The sequence below is a fragment of the Pinus tabuliformis genome, chromosome 4_2, assembly GCF_031772625.1.
Source record: "Pinus tabuliformis cultivar Carrire ecotype Pingquan chromosome 4_2, CPIR1, whole genome shotgun sequence".
Classification (NCBI taxonomy): Eukaryota; Viridiplantae; Streptophyta; class Pinopsida; order Pinales; family Pinaceae; genus Pinus; species Pinus tabuliformis.
Window position 1 is genome coordinate 903,489,567 of NC_142304.1, and position 17,747 is coordinate 903,507,313.

Here is a 17,747-nt window from a genome sequence, read left to right on the forward strand (position 1 = left end):
CCTTCACATAATCTACATGGAATTTTGACCTTTCTTTTCTGTCCATGAACTTCACTATTACTAGTTGATGGTGTGCTGTCAACATGATCACCAGAGGTTGATGACACCTGATGATTCGAATGGGGAGACCATTCTCTCAAGATCCAAGGAAGGCAAGGACAATCTCGATGAAAATGGTCTCCTTTACAAATTACGCAAGGAAATTTTGGTTTAGGAGATTTAATGTGTGGATTTTCACCAGATGATTCATGGTTTCCCCCTTGCTGAACCGGCTTCTTCTTCTTCTTATCCTTCCCTTTCTTCTTCTTCTCGGCCACCTGGTTACTAGCATCGCTATTTTCACCAAACAAAGAGGAAGAAGGGGGAGGACAAACAAACGAAGAAGAAGGTGAAGGGTCAACTTCAGTATCAACTAGATGCTGATTCGATCGCGGAGGAATCATGGTATTTTGAACCACAAAGGTTGAGAAAGCCATATTGGCAGGGCAATTGTAATTCCCGGAAGGGACAATGTGGCCATATACAGGGCACCAACATTTCCCCAAGAAGAAAATGGAATAGGATTCCCCTCAAAAGGGATTCCTTGGTTGATGGACTCCATTATCTCAACGTAAGATCAACGAAGGAATAGGGATGTTATTCCGAATTAAATAAATTTTAATGACGCTTTGACACAACTTTTCATTTTCAATTTTTAAGAGTTGAGAAAACACTAAAGATGACTGTAGTCCCCTTCAATTTTTAATGAGCCTGAAGTGACAAGTGCTCAGATGGACCTTTTCTTTTAAAGAGTCGAAAAGGAATGAAAGTGACTACTCTAGAAATCTAGACAGAGGGATTACCAAACCAATCGCAAAACTACAATATACACCTTGGTGATAAATGAGAGAGAAATTGCCAAGGACTTATGTACAGCAGTCAATCTTCCCGGATGGTGTGTTCAGTGCATTACGTTCGAAATGGCGGTAGACACGACCTCTTGTGGATAAAGGATATAAGCGTATTGTGGTTTCCCAATATATACTCGACAGTACGGGGAGCACAAGTCCATTCTAGCACTTGTCATATGAAAGAGGAGGAATCAACCAACCTTCGATGAAAACGATAATTACTAGTTTTTACGATGCCAGAACACATCTATAGCCTAGACCTCTAGATGTGTTGCGTTAGGTTCCAAATTGTTGTTAGGTTCATTGAGATTTATTTTAGAGTTGATCTTGGTTAAAAGTCTGTCTTTCAATGGCTCACTGCATGATGTTGATTTGAAATTCCTAAAAGTGTAATCTATAATGATAAACAATTGTTGTTTATTTTGATCAATGAAAATCCTAGCTACTAGGGAAAGAAAATTACAATTCTTTTAAACAAAGAGCAAAGAGCACACACTAGTGCATTTTCCTAAATCATTTTTCGCACAAAAAAAAAATGCTAATGCAAATGCATGTATTTGTTTTTCGTTCCCCTTAATGTGAAAAATTCCAAAAAGGAAAAATAAGTATAGTAAATATCTGAAATGATTCACTCAAAATGACATTTTCAACAATTTCTTTTTCAAAATAGAAAGGAAGACTAAACGACACTATTCAATTTCAAATAGAAAATTCTTTCGACACTTCGAATAACAACAAATCAAATCAAATACATGACAAAAAGTTCAATTGACTATTCAGAGAAGGAAGACTCCACGACACTTCTCTTTTTTGACACAAAACGATAGTTACGACACTTTTTGTACCAAAACGACGGATCGATTTAAGCAATTTTTGACAAAGGATTGTAAATGATGGACAAATACATAAAACATTTACTAATCCTAATCAGTGGAGGCTGATCTACGTGATGTAAATAGGCTTGAGTAAGGATGCACTGTTCATAGGTAGCAAATCAACTAAATAGAACTAAAAACAAGGGAAAAAAACCCCAAATTTAAGGGAAATAGGCTCAGTTAGTCATTGCACTTGGGCTTCACAGAAACAAGGATGAATTGCACTAATCAGGCTTGTGATGTGTGATGCATACTGGTTGACAGTGACAAACAGTATGATGGGCCAGGGAGTGCAATTGAGGTAGGTTTTGGCTCAAATTTCCAACTGATTTCAATGAGTTAAGCTGAGCTATGATTGACAATAAAGAGAAAAATATAGAGGAATGATCTTGGGGGGTTACTGAGCTACCAAAAGGGCATCTAGAATTCTTGTAAGTCAATGTTCGATTCATAAACTAAACCAGAGGTTGATTGAAGCAACATTCATCTACTATGCAATTGCAGAGCAAGAGAAGTTCGAAGGCTACCTCATTTACATCAGGCTCCGTCTATAATTTATAAAACAAAAAACAACAACAAGCAAACATCTATTCGATCCCCAGCGGAGTCGCCATTTTGTTTCTGGGAAAACTAGTGTCTCTTCAATTGACTAGCCCTCTAGGTTTGGCGGATACCCTAGAAACAACAGTTAAAAGAAATTTTTGATTTCCTCTATGTATAATAGACAATAGAAAAACAAAGTAACCAACCTAGATCTTCCACTTAACTTCTTGCTTGATATCTTCCCCCCTTGACAAAGCTTGCAACTCCTCTCCATACTTATCCCGCTTGGAGAGTACCTGTAGAAACACAGTAACAAAGAACCATTAAAGTATCTTGATCTATTATATCATAAGCATTACAAAATTAGAAATGTAATGAACACACAATGGCATTCATAAACAATAACATTCACAATTACACAGTTATATGGAAGAAAAATCAAAGAACTTTATTAAATAGAAGGGAGAATTACAACCCAGTTTTTTGATCTAGCATCATCCTCCCAGCATCAAATCCCTCTTCACCTCATGAAAAGCAAGATCACACCAATAATACAATGCTCTTTCTCAAATACAAACTATCAGCACTTCCTTGCAAATTACAAAATTCCAGCCTCCAGATCTCTTAGATGAGGGATGCATTTATAGATGTGTGCAAGTTTGTGAGTCATCTCTGGGGTTTTGATTAGTGTCATTCCACTTGTTGCATTTAGTTCCACTCGAAGATTTCTTGGATCTCCTACTCATCCCTAGGCGAATTCAGAGAGGCAGGTGTCATAGGGGTTGTTTTTAGAAGATTCCATGAGCATCCACTTAGCAAACTGTCTCAGACATTTTTCCATGCTCGCTCATTGCACCCTCCAGAAGGCCTCATCAGTGTGCGTCGCACCTAGCTAGTGTAGAAGTCAATATGCATCACACCCTAATAGAGGAGCAGTTAGTATGGTCTAATTTAGGCCAATTCTAGATGGTTTTTCAAGTGGAACTTTTGGGGAATGATGTAATCAATTGACCATGATCTTTTAGGGTATGAAACAACTCTTTTAGCAGTTAAAGAGCCCTAGTTTATTGACATATAAGATTGGCGTTAAAGTGCCCAAATATGTCTATAACATCCGTAACTAGCAAGTTCAAGCTCTGAACAGCCAGATGAAAATTTTCTATCTTTGGGACTGATTCAAGTATTGTGTTAAGAAATCTGCTCATTCAAAGAAGAAGTTTGAAATCAAGCCTCACTCAAAATTCTTCAGTGATGGAGCTATGCAATCTCAGATGGAAATGGTCACTGTCATGAGTGACTGTCTACCGTCCCCTCATAAAACAACTCCACCACTCTAGAGTGATGTCGAGGATCATGCTCACACACCCTTCAGCTACCACATCCTCCCAACATCACTTCACTTAATTTTCGCAAAGTTTTGGTTGTTAGGCCATCGAGTTGTGGTATGCATTATGTTCCACAACCTCCATCCTCGCAATCGGCTATTCCTCTTAATGATATTTTCTTGTGTTCTTCCATTTTGGACTCTACTCTTGTTCGAAACGAGGAACAATCCATTGACGGTGTTGGTGTTCGACAACCAACATGCGATTTAATTCATGAAGAATATCAGTGGGAGATTGATCATCAACACTTGGAAAAGGATGACTCCCTTCCATATGAGCCTCCTCTGTTGTTTCGTGACATCTTTGGTGAACCTGCCATCTATGATTTTGCATGTGTATCTTCATCCATAGATGCACCCATTGTTGATCATTCGCACGACACATTAGATGTCAGTCCATCATTCGACAATGGAGAGGATAAGTCATTCATTAAAAATATAATTGATCTTCCATCTTTCTTTTCTGGAAACAAAGACGATGAATTTGTTTGCTTTTCATCTACAACTCTATTTGTTTCATCAGATCATGAGGATGTCAATGAAATCATTGATTTTTCTGATCATGGATGTCGTGATCATTTACTCTTATATTCAATCATTATCATGATCTTATCACATTTGATTTTTTGATGGAACCGGTCTATCATTATCTATTTGACTATGAAATTGAAACACCCAAGACTATTGAGGCACTTCAGCCCAAGATGAAGGTTATGTCAGGTTGCTACTCTCTTAGGGTTAGTCTCACTTCTGATTAGGAATCTGTTTAATCACCCAAGGCTCCTCACCACTCATCTGTATGCATTGAAGATCAATCTCACACACAGATCATGTTTCCTCCACTCGAACTTCATGATCCTATCACACATGCATTGGAGGAGTCTTACTTTGCAAGCACATATGCATGAAGCAAATTATCTTTATTTCTTTCATTTTCTTGCATGTCACAATCAAAAGTGGGCATATTCTTCAAAGCTGCATGCAGTGTCCCACAACACCATGATAAGTCCATGAACTGTTTGTCATGCACTTGCACTCATTTATGTACTATGGGCACTTTGAAACCAAGATGAACTAAGAAATGAAAAATAATTTTGAATGTTTTAGACTTTCTTTTAAAAAGCAAGGTCCATTTAGAAAGTTTGAGTTCTACCAGTGTGTCAGCTAGTGTTTTAGCAGCTACAACCACCCTCAAATTTTTTTCATTAGCTTTGTTTTGGAGCCTCTCGACCAACTCTTCATAGCACCTTGTCTTGTTTTGTGAAGTACATAAGCTTGAATGTTTTTCTTAAAGAAAGGCAGCATGTCAATCAAATTTTGATGCATTCCCCTAACAAGATGTTCATCTAGACTTGGTCCAACTGTAGGGTGAGAATCTCCCATAAGAAATTGTGCAATTCTCAAGGGAAACCACCCTTCTCTCTTGAAATTGTACAATTTTGTTTGGAAACCTACTGGGCTCCAGAACTGCGAAATCCTTCCTATTAGGGCTGCTTAGCCCAAGAATTGGGCAATCCTGGGTAGGAGTCATCTGCTCAGCCTAGGAATTGCACAATCCTGGGCAACATTCAGTTGCTTTGCCCCAGAAATTATGCAAATCTCCTAGGGAGCGAGCCTAGCCCCCATTCAGAAATGCGCATTTCCTCCCAACAGTTGAGTAGCGTCATGCATGAGCATTTGGATTAACCATTTCCACTAGAGACCAAGGAAACTTGACTTTCATGCATGGCTTACCTTCTCCTGTAATAGAAAAAGGCAAGATGCAAAAAGCATCCCTTGATTCAGAGAGCCATGTTGAGCAGTTGGATGTTACAAGTAGAGCTAGTGTCACCATGCGTTCACGTTCACAATTTCTTTCAGTTACTCGTCGGTGAGTTTGGCTAACCTTTGGCCTACCTTCACCTAGACAACATTTCACAATTCGGGGAAGCAAGGCTTTCTTTTCCTCTCTAGAAATGTACATTTCTTCCTAGGCACTGTCCTCTAGGAATTTTTTGCGCATTTCTAAGGGATAGTGACTGATGTCCCAGAAAATTACGTAATGCATTCCCTGAGCCTACAGTAATTCCCAATTGGAATCACACATTGTCTAATCCCAGCAGTCAGCAGTAAAAAGACTAGATTGTGCATCGCACAAATCCAATGCCGAATCAGCCTCCCCAAACAGTCCATAGTTCTTTTTGCGCAAGTCTGGAAACCAGTCTCCCAGCCTCCCACAATAAATTACACCATCTTTCCTATCAATTCCCAAGTATGTGTTATTTCATTCCCCGAATTTGCTTTGGCCTTCACTAAGAGATTTCTTTCCATGCATGTTGCTTTGTCTCTAGATCATTTATGTGTTCATCCACCTCTTAGAAGTACATGATCAATGACCTCCAAGAGAGTGGGACCAAAGGACATTAACGAAAGTGCAACTGGAGCAGTAGTTGAACAAGTGTCCGCATATCGATTGATCTATGAAGATACCATGTTGTTTCTAGACCAGGACATCAAGCTGAAATTGCAAGAGGTCAATAAAGCATTTGTAGGCACTTTTCAGGAAGACCTCAAAGACCATCTAGTGTATGTGAAAATTCACAAGTTTGACTTGTTACGGATTGCATGCAGATACCCTGCATTACCATGTGCGAACATGATATACTGGATTGTCTCTCACACGGATCCCGAGACAATGAATTTGAGCAGTGTCAATGAGACGAAACTTGCAACCTTCTAGGCACAGGATTATGATGAGATGTATTAGATGTCAAATCCCATGACTATCATGGAGGATCCCTTCAACTTAACCAGTAGTAGTGCTAACTCCAGAGACATTTTGGAGACCTGGGTAAAGGAGCCGGCTAGATTCAAGATGACACCAAACCAAATATACAAGACAAAGATACTGCAAAAGGCATATCAATACTTGGTCATATTTTCATGTCAACTGTATGGTCAGGAAAGCACAAAAACATTCCCACAAAGTTGGGTGATCACACTAAACCAACTAGCCAGAGAAGGAAAACCTTGTAATTGGTCCGGCATGTTGGCTCATCAGTTGAAGGAACATGTATGAAGGGCTCAACAGTCACCCAGAGGTATGCAAGTAGAGATCTACATGTCTGCCTACATCCTAGATGCAATTTTTGCCCGATAGGAGTTCCCGGGCTTGGAGTGGGCATGGTCACCGACAGACACTGTTTTGAATGAATATTATAAGTTGTAGTCTGAATGCATCTTTAGAGGAGTTATCACACGGTTGTCCAATCATTTTTCCACTACACTTTACAATATGATATTCGAACAGGATCCACCCTACATGTCGAAGGAAGCAATGGAGGCACCGTTAAAAATTGATGATTGGTATGCCACACCGTCCAACACCCTTATACAAATGTTCAGCATGGAGGAGCCTCTGCATCTTCTACCAAAGTTTTCATTGGATATACTCATCATACATGAAGCATCATATCACATCTCGGTAGGAGTGACAGCTAGACTGCATCGGATGAAGAAGGGACCTTGGACCCCTCTTCCATTGCAGATTCGGTTATATGAGATCTGAAGTTTCAAGCAAGTGGATGTCAAAGTAGAACATATGAAGAAGTACCCATTCGACCTTCAAAGTTACAATCCGTATGACCCACATTATATTATGAAAGATCACTCCACGAGAGTACGGTTCAATTGGATCGATGGATCATTTCATTGGGCAGAGGAGGACCCATGGAGATATTGTTATATTTTCTTCATACCTAATGAATATGATGGCTTCATAGTGGAGTGGTTTGTGAAGCAACATGAAGTAGCATCCCAGAGAACACCAACACCAGCATTAGTAGTAGCAGAGGTAAGCATACCAGTGCACGACAAGGGTAAGAGGAAGATTGTCGATCGCATAGAGGAAGAGAAAAGCTACAAGTTCTGAGCAGATCCATTGATAGAGAAAGAAGCTTTGGATATAGAGGGGAAGAGGCAAAAATGCAACAAGAAAATCATGGAAAGGTAGATGGATAATAGAAGAATGGAGGAAATAAAGGAGTTGCATGAGCTGAAGGAGCAACTCTGAAAGGAACAATAGTTGTGAAAATAGGTGAGGGGAGTGCAACATCAATAGGTACAGCACGGGGCACAATATGTGAAAGCACATGAAACACTACCCGTATAGGTAGTGGATTCATCAGAATAGTTGGCATCAAGGAGAGTGGGTGAACCATCGTAGGAGTAGGAATTCACTCATGAGATAGGGCATGCATTTTAATAGTTGGATACAGATATGGAGCAGTAGGAATTAGAACAAGACACTGACCTCATGCCTCACCACCAAGAGGTTGGCTTACCTACTTCACCACATCCAGACGATTCACAAGTTTCAAGTGACCAAGGAGGCAATAAGATCCTTAGAGATCAGCTAGAAGGGGAGATGCAGAACATCTCATTTGATGAGTCTCAAAATAGAGTTCTGCAGTCTTACAGAGTGCCAACTCTGGAGGATCATTCATCTCCTATGCAAGTTGAGGAAACCTCCTTTACATTACACAAATCAATAATTCTTTGATGATACAAATGAAAATACCTCCTTTCTATATATAGGAGTCTAAGTGGTCATAATGTAATCAGAGCTGGCATAACAATAATAATGTAAGGGCACAATAATAACAATAGTGGGCTTCTATGGGGCACAATAGTAACAATATGGGAACTATATGGCTACAAAAATATAATAATGGGGTTGTACTAATAACAATAATGGGTTACACTAGTAGTATATGTAATAGTCCAAAGTAAATATAAAATTAATTTCCTAATTAAAATCAGAATCAACAAATAAGTACATACCTATATTATATGTGATCAATGTCTGCCAGATGACAACAAGGTTTTGGGGACGACTCTCCACCCAACCGTAGGCTCAATTGTGCAAGGATTTGCTACAACTGGCCACCCCCGAGCCCTCAATCAACGTACTACTGCCAGTGACTCCTAAGTCTTAGAACTCCATTCTCCCAAGAGAATGCAAGATAGAATCTCGGAATGATGGAATGCAGGAATGCCTCTCATCTTCCTCACCATCTATTAAATAGAAAAACATTGGAAGGGGAACCACATGCACACACTCCATGTGTCTACATGCAACTTTCTTTTGATTTTTAGCTTTCTTGTTTTATTTCTTTACTTTTCTTCTGATTTTTAGCTTTTCTTGTTTTATTTCCTTCTTTTTGATATTTCTCTTGTTTTATTTCTATTTATTCTTATTTAGAGTTTTAGTATGGTTATTACTATTTTTATTTTTATTATTTTTATTTATTTTCTTTGTATATATTTTAATATCATTTATCATTTAACATTTATTATTTATTATTTTTATTATTATTTATTATTATATTATTATTTATTATTCTTATTATTTATTATTTATTATTTTATTTACTTCCTGTTGCCAACACCCTCTGCTGAACTAGTATAACCAGTAGGCATCGAAAGTCCCTAACACCCCGAGAAATCTCAAGGAATCTCTGTCCTTTTTCCCATTTTCGGCACCAGGCTAAGCCTGACCCGGTCTGTATCCTAGTCCAAGGGTGGCCCCAAGGATCGCGCCTGACTCAAACCTCATCTTCCCCAAGGCAGACATCCGGTCCGGTACTCAATGACTCCGGGCATCTCACAAGGCTGGCCCACTCCCTCCACAACTACGAAGGCGCACAGCCCCAGGCATCGAAGTCCTTTACATCCCTTCCAGACTTCGGCATCCCAATCCAATAACAGGCACCTAGCCTAGAACATCAGGCACTTGGCCTCCTCAAGATGGTGCCATAGCTCTTCAAGAGCTATCCATGAAGAGCTACACACAAGACAAAGGAACCACTGGCATATTTAGTGTTGATTGAGTTTTGTCCCCAGCCCATATGGTGTTACTTATTCTCCCTCGTGTGTATGGGCTCGCACGAGATCATCAAATAAACTGGCCCTCTCAGCCCATTTGTGGAGTCGTGTGAATCATATGCATCCAATGCATTAACCATACCATCATAGTATTATAGGAAATAATCCACATGCCAACTCTTGCATGTCATCATAAGAACGTTCATCTTTGTTAATTGCAACATTATGAATAATAAGGAATTGCATGCTCATGCATGTCATAGATTTGTACGGAACTATCGCATGCTTCAGTTATACCATCAACATAATTATATTAAATACATATCATGAATTCTCATAAATGAACCACATGTCAATAATCCTCATATTATAGCATCATAATTCCTATGCCACGTTATGCATATCATATCCATCATGAGTATTGAACATTAAATACCTATCATCACTTAGTAAATGAATATGTCAATATATCTTGACATAACATCATAATACCTCTGCATATTGCTACTATCGTATGGATACCTTATCACTATAAGAACCATATGTACATCATTATCTTCCTACCATGATAGCATGAAACATCATCAATATGTTTTCATCAAGTTGTCAATTACTTTTCAGTAATCAGTTCGACTTCTTTCTACTAGGTAGTTGATTATTTACAGCAATGGTATAATCATCTAAGTACATCGTTAAATTTCACATGAGCCTCATCATCTTGAGTCTTAATCTCTCGTCATATATTCTTCCTAGTGATAGCATCATTATTTAAATCATCTATCTCAAAATTAAAATCCTTTGATTTTACATCCATTTACCCTTTGGCTTACTGATTCTAATACCGCTATATGAAATTGCATATAAACATTTTTTCATCATGATTTAATTTTATATCATGGTTAATTTACTTGCAAGGATTTGTTAATCCATCTCAATACCACTTGATTGCTTTCTCATAAATTCAGTTTCATCAAGTTGGGCAAAAGACTCTTTCTTATTAAATAGTATCATTATTTTAGATTTTGAAACAGTTGGAAACACTACTACCATCATTGTCCATGAGAAACTTAAATGTGGAAACGACCTCTTTTAACGTTATGGAAAGTCCTACTCATGAAACAGTGAGTCAAGTACAATCTCTATTAATTGACTTTCACTTCTTTTGTCACTATGTACACAATCCTTCTCAAGGTATCTGTCTAAAATTTCTAGCAACATTCCTTCCTATATCTTCCTCGTTTATTATCATTTGGTCATCATGCAACTTCACACCTTCACATTTTTAAAATATGTAGATCATCATTATGACAATTACCTATGGTGTTTCTAGCTGTACTCATTAATACCTTTAAAAGAACTTTCTTCTTGATAGAACATCCCTTCTTTTTCTCCTATCCGATATTCATAGATATATTTTTCTTTTTCTCCCTGTCTTGATTTCCTACTATTCCATGTCTATTGGCTTCAAAAATGGAATTTTCTTCACTTCATTCTATTTTATTAAATTGACTTGAATTTCTCACCTCCAATCATTGTGGTTTCTCCTCCTCTCCTATAGCACTGATATACCTTGGAAATGTTGTTACTATTTCCAACTTGGGTAAGACTTGATAAATGAATTCTTTAAGATAGATACCAAGTGTAATCCACTTATCTTTTCCTATTTTAAGACATCAACATAATAAAATCTCCTTATCATACGTCTTGTTATCCATAATTCATTCATATAGTTAGTCACTTATGAAAAACTTTACAATGTGGCTCTCCCATTGTTATAGATGTTGTTATGCACACAACTTATCTTCTCCAATCATTCTATTTATCATACCTTATAGGTTCCTTAAAATAACCTTCATTATTACCCTGATTTTTTAAGTTCATTAGTTGATTGCCAATATTTTCTTCTTTATGTGCATCATCCTTAGATAGACCTTATAGTGATACCTTTAGAGTACCAAGTCATGATTATACCAACTCTTCCATTATGTTCTAAAATCGGTTGTTTCTTCTTATTGATTTCTTACCCCTGTTGTGATACGTCTCTACGATCCATTTCTCCTATCACATGAACTATCATTAGCAAGTTTCTCCTTTCCATTTCTCTTTCGACATCTTTATCCACTATATGTAATTAAACTTGAATCACGAAACCTCATGTAACATTATACTCAACATCTAAACTGAAATCCAAGTCTGTACGATTCGCCATTGAGAATATAGTAGTAAATGAGCAGATACATGTAATCTGAATGGCAATGGCAGTGTAAAATTAAATTTATTAGAAGATCATATTGAGAGAGTTGTGTTCTTGCAATAATAGACCAAAGAAATGCCAAGCAACTGCTATTGCTAAAGGACAATGAGAAAGACAATCCAACCCAAATAATTAGTGAATAGTATGATCAACATTCAAGGAATGTTATCTCTATGTTTTTAGATCAGATAGAACAATGAAATAGTGAATAGATGCTAGTGAACAATGATCATCTAAAGGTAATAAGATATCAGAGTTTATCCATTGTCAATTGGAACAGATTTCACTATTTTAGAGCACTTTAATTGGTGACAAATTTTAACTTCAATTATCCAAATACTTCAAAAACTATGCTGTAAAATGAACTAGTGGTGAGTGGTTACACCAGCATTAGAGATTTGTTACAAAAAACATGCCAGCAATTAGACATCGTTAATTATGGGTAGATTATCACCATCCAAGATTACAAGATTTTTTTCCAGTGAATCAACGAGTCATAACAAAACTATATACCTTTAATTAGGTGACTCATTTAGAATTTCACTTTTTTATGTGGTTGTAATGGAGAGAACCGTTGTAGCACTTTTCTTTTTATGAAATAGTGTTTAGAAAATGATAAGAGAATGCAAGCACAAGCAAAACAAGAAAATGAGATAGTAGTTTTACCATGTAATGAGATTCTAATGAGAGTAGAGAACCAAAGAATCTGTTGTCTGTAATGATGCATGGGAAAACCAATGAGGAACTAATGAGTGCACCAAACTTATACCAGCCAAACATTTTTAGTTGATCTTCCAAAATAAATGGTGGTATCCCTAGAATTTTAGGTCTCACTTCCATAATTTAATATCCTACTTTTGTAATGATTTTAGAGAAATAAGTTGGTTGTAGCTAGTTTAACAAGTATATCAGAGTCCAATAATAACAAAGTTAAAAAGTTATTATCAGAGTTTATGAATTTAATAAGATATATTTTATCATAAATTATCAATAATCACAATACTTAAACCATAAATTACCATAAATTATCAGCAATCACAAATTTGTAGTATAAAACCATGGAAAACATGAGTTAGAAGGTCATAAATATTTCAAAATAAATCTTAGAGAATTGTATCAATGTATAATCCAAATTCGAATGACTAAAGCTTAAGAATATTGGTGGCATTATTGTGCTAAGAAGATACTTTGATCTTCGAAAGAAATTTATTCATCATTATATGTCACACCAATATTAATTCCACAGATTCATGATTTTTAAGGATCGAAATTTTGTGTTGTAGAATGAAATATTTAAGTATCTGTTTAAGCAATCATAACTTATGTTAGAAGAACTAAATAGAATGCTTTTAACAAAATAAATCGTTAAATAAATTTATTAAATGCATCTTGAGATTTTTATGGCTATTAAATAATTACTCCCAGGAAATTTAAGAAATCAAACCATCAAAGAAATATTCCACGCCATAATAAGAAGAGACACTGCCACCTGACCCAGAACCGGATCGGATGACTGGGAAGGTTATTCCTCCCCAACACCAAAATAAAATCATTTTATTAATTATATGGCATGCCTGCAAGCACACCCGCGAAGGCAACACCATATCGAATACCGAAATTACAATACATTTAGCCATATTAATTGCCTGGATAAGATATAAATTGCTTGCATAAGACATAAGATTGTAAGCTTGCGGCCATGGATATGCGTGTTCCTGCAAATTCCATTGTTCCTTTCGACAACAATGTCGAGAAATATGCACACACAATAAGATCAATAGTACCATTTCCTCATCATAGCCCGATCACATAATCTCCACCCACTCAAATAGCCAACTGCATACTTGGTGGCTCTCCGGATCACAAATGCAAAAGTTGTTGGCGCTTGGACCACGGTGTTTAACAACTAGCAGCAATCATTATAGAAGGGCGAGCAATTGTTTTCATTCATATCAGAAGGAATGCAAATAGATTAGCGGACCTTCTTGCTAATAAAGGGGTGGAAGATAATCTGGCTTTGTGTTAGCTCACACAGAGTTCTCTCTCAATTGTCACCAAGTTCTCTCAATGTCAAACCCTCATCTCTCAAACAAGATGCTTCAAAAAAAGAAATACCAATTTACTTGTAATCAAGATTTATGACAAGATTATTAGCTTACAACAATGATTCAATGAAGCATGTAAGGATTAATCAATAAAGCAAGTAAAGGAAATGACAATTAGATGAAAATGTTAGAACAATAACTCAAATGCCTTAATAGAAAGTGCTCTTAAAAATCTTCACTTATAATATGTTATGAAAAATGGAGCAAGTGAGAATTATGCAAATGAAAGCACAAGTAAATGATCATAGATGAGATTACTAATTAGGAAATTAAAGATATACTACTTCAATCTAAAACACAAGTGAGATAAAGACGAATTACTCAATGTAATTTAGACCAAATAGCCAATGAAATCAAACAATTAGCAATGAACTCTAGATTTATTAATGACCAAGTGAAGCAATCCAATAAATTAGATATAAATACAATGAAATGAAAATTAAGTTAAAGAGTTAGTCACTTCCGCAAGAAATCCTCCCTTTTAAATAAGGAGATGGGATTCAATAGAAATAAATCTGAAACTCACTCAAGAAAATGTATTTTTATTATGAGATTACAAAGGAATAATCCCTTAAATAGTAAAAGAGAATTTTCAAATGAACGTTTAAATACCCCTCCTGAAAATATTAATGAGAGAAAATACAAGGACTAATATAAACTTTAAGAAAACGAATTTCCAGCATATATTCTACTGGCAAGGAATGAAAAGAGGAATAATGCATTCCCGCATCGTGATTAGTAAAACTAATAATCCCACTTTGAAGATTAAAAATATGGGGCATAATAACTGAAAACGTTGAGTAACTCCAAAATTTAATACCAAAATAGCTTCAGCAAAATAATAGTCAAAATTCACTTGTATTTGGGTTCGGTAAAGTCAAAATAATCTGACTCGACGACAGCTGAACAATCGAGTTAACTCAGTGACAACTCGAGTAATTAAATAATAAAGAAAAATAGACTTCGTCGTTTATGACAAAGCTTGATAACCAAAATTGCTAAGTAGACTGATTGTATTAATTTTAACCATGAGTGAGCTAGGCCATGGTGGGCACATGAAACTATATTTGAAGTAACAATTTAAAAAAACATGAGCTTTCTCGAAATTTAACTTCCTTCGCAATTGCATCAATTGAGGGGTGGATCACATAAGGATAGAAAACTTGAAAATTAAATTATTTGACTATCTTTCGAAGGACCCAAAATTTAATAATCCATAACTCCGTTCCCTATGCATGGAGGCACCCAAAAAAATTATTGACAGTACCAAAAGTTACCATTAAATAAATCTTATTGCATTTCATTCTTTCACGGAAGAGAATCGAGTATTGTAAATTTGTTTTCATTAAAATTCACATAATATAAGGAGGAAACTCCCAACGGTAAAAGGAATAATTTATGGGCTATCACGCAAGGGTTTTAATAATCAAGGAAAGAGGGGATTTAAAAGAATAGAGAAAATCTAGGGTTATGGACAACTACTACTTGCATTTTTTTTTTCTTTTTTTCTTTTTTTTTTTTATTTAAATTAAATTATTTCACTTCATAAAAAAAAATATGGATTAATTTAATTAAGGTAAAAAAAAAATTTCTCTTTTAAAACCCCATGTTGTGTACAATTGCAAAGCTTTCCATGCCTCCATGGGCTCTGCTTGAGAATCCCCAACAATTCCCAAGAAATTTGATTATAAATAATTGGGTGGTCTCTCGATTAAGAAAATTGGAATAAACAACCAGTAAAGATGCAGGGGAAAAAAAGAAGGAGTCCGGATATGAAAATATGTACATGATAAGATTAGCTGTGGAGATTACTCATAGGAATGACTTTAAAAATGAACACCATCAAAATATAACTATGCAGTATGCGCTGAATAAAAAATTTACGTGTATAGCGAGGGTTTGTAGAAAAAATATGTGGCCTCCTGGAAGTAACCATCCTGTAACTTCAAAACAAGTCAAGTTAAAAATTGCAACAAAATAATTTTTTTTTTCTAAGATGCCCATAGGCCCTAAGGGTTGAGCCAAATCTCTGATACCATATGTAACAGTCCAAAGTAAATATAAAATTAATTTCCTAATCAAAATCAGAATCAACAAATAAGTACATACCTATATTATATGTGATCAATGTCTGCCAGATGACAACAAGGTTTTGGGGACGACTCTCCACCCAACCGTAGGCTCAATTGTGCAAGGATTTGCTACAACTGGCCACCCCCGAGCCCTCAATCAACGTACTACTGCCAGTGACTCCTAAGTATTAGAACTCCATTCTCCCAAGAGAATGCAAGATAGAATCTCGGAATGATGGAATGCAGGAATGCCTCTCATCTTCCTCACCATCTATTAAATAGAACAACATTGGAAGGGGAACCACATGCACACACTCCATGTGTCTGCATGCAACTTTCTTTTGATTTTTAGCTTTCTTGTTTTATTTCTTTACTTTTCTTTTGATTTTTAGCTTTTCTTGTTTTATTTCCTTCTTTTTGATATTTTTCATGTTTTATTTCTATTTATTCTTATTTAGAGTTTTAATATGGTTATTACTATTTTTATTTTTATTATTTTTATTATTTATTATTAAGTGATTTTTTATTATTATTTATTATTTCTATTATTAATTATTAATTATTTCTATTATTTATTATTTATTATTATATTATTATTTATTATTCTTATTATTTATTATTTATTATTAAGGGGAGGGATATTACAGTATAGGGGCCTAAATGCCCCTCTCCTTAAAAAAGTGTTGTCCCCAATGCTTGAGTAGTTCTTGATGCTTCTGTATAAAATTCTTGTCCTCCCATGTGGAATCTTTAGCGGGTATGTTCTTCCACATGATGATATACTCTGAAATTGATCGATTCCATAACTATCGAGTTCTTATTTCTGTGACTGGTCCAGGTTCCAATATGATTTTTCCTTCCTTGTCAAGTTCTGGCAATATTGTTGGAACTAGGATATTCGACAACTTTCTAATGAGTTCCCTCCCTGTTTCACCATTCTTCCATTCATACCTTCATTTGTATATCAAATTTGGTTGGATAATTGTACCAAACTCTACCATTTCTGCAACCATATTTTCAATTTCACTCCTTTGGGCATATGGATATCTATAAGGCTTGATGTTTGGAGGAACACATCTTGGAATAAAAGGAATAGCATGATCATGATCACGAATACGTGGTAGACGTTTGGGAGTCTCAAATACCTTGGAATGATTGTCCAAGAATTTTTGGAGATCTAGAGAAATACATGATTTCGATGTGTGAACAGTTAGCCAATCTAATTGTGCAATTACGCCTCATTGTTCTTTCTTTATAAGCTTTGTCATTATGTCATAGTTGATTATCTTTCTTGTTTTCCTTGTGATACCCTTTAATTAAACTTCCTTTCCTTCTGAAGAAAATTTCATAAAAAGTTCTTGAAAATTAAAAGCTATTGTACCCAAGGGTTGTAGCCATTGGACTCCTAGTACAACATCAACACCACCCATTGTAATGGAAAACATTGTACTATTCAATACATATTCCCCCATGGATAGCTGAATATTATGGAATTTTCTAGCACAATTTATGGTTCCTCCACTTACAACCATCACTTGACACTTTGGTGTTGGATCTAGGAAGAAATTCAAGTCCTTCGCTATCTTACAATTAATAAAATTATGGGTACTATCCGAATCAATCAACACTATTACCTTTTTCTTCTTTATATGTCCTTTTGTCTTTACCTTTTGAGGAGTGGTAATTTTGACGAATGCATTACAAGATATCATCGGAATCATTTCTCTTTTCTCTGGGGTTGGTTCCTAGGGAGTATCCC

The 17,747-nt window shown here is 36.0% G+C and overlaps 1 protein-coding gene across 1 annotated transcript in view; it reads left to right on the plus strand.

Annotated features, from left to right (window-relative positions):
• The window catches only part of LOC149172609 (serine carboxypeptidase 1-like), a 284,288-nt gene that overhangs the window by 23,068 nt on the left and 243,473 nt on the right, over positions 1-17,747 (plus strand). Inside the window, exon 8 of the mRNA XM_089426393.1 lies at positions 6,091-6,204. Coding sequence (XP_089282519.1) covers positions 6,091-6,204 — 114 coding nt within the window. The remainder of the gene's footprint in view (positions 1-6,090; positions 6,205-17,747) is intronic.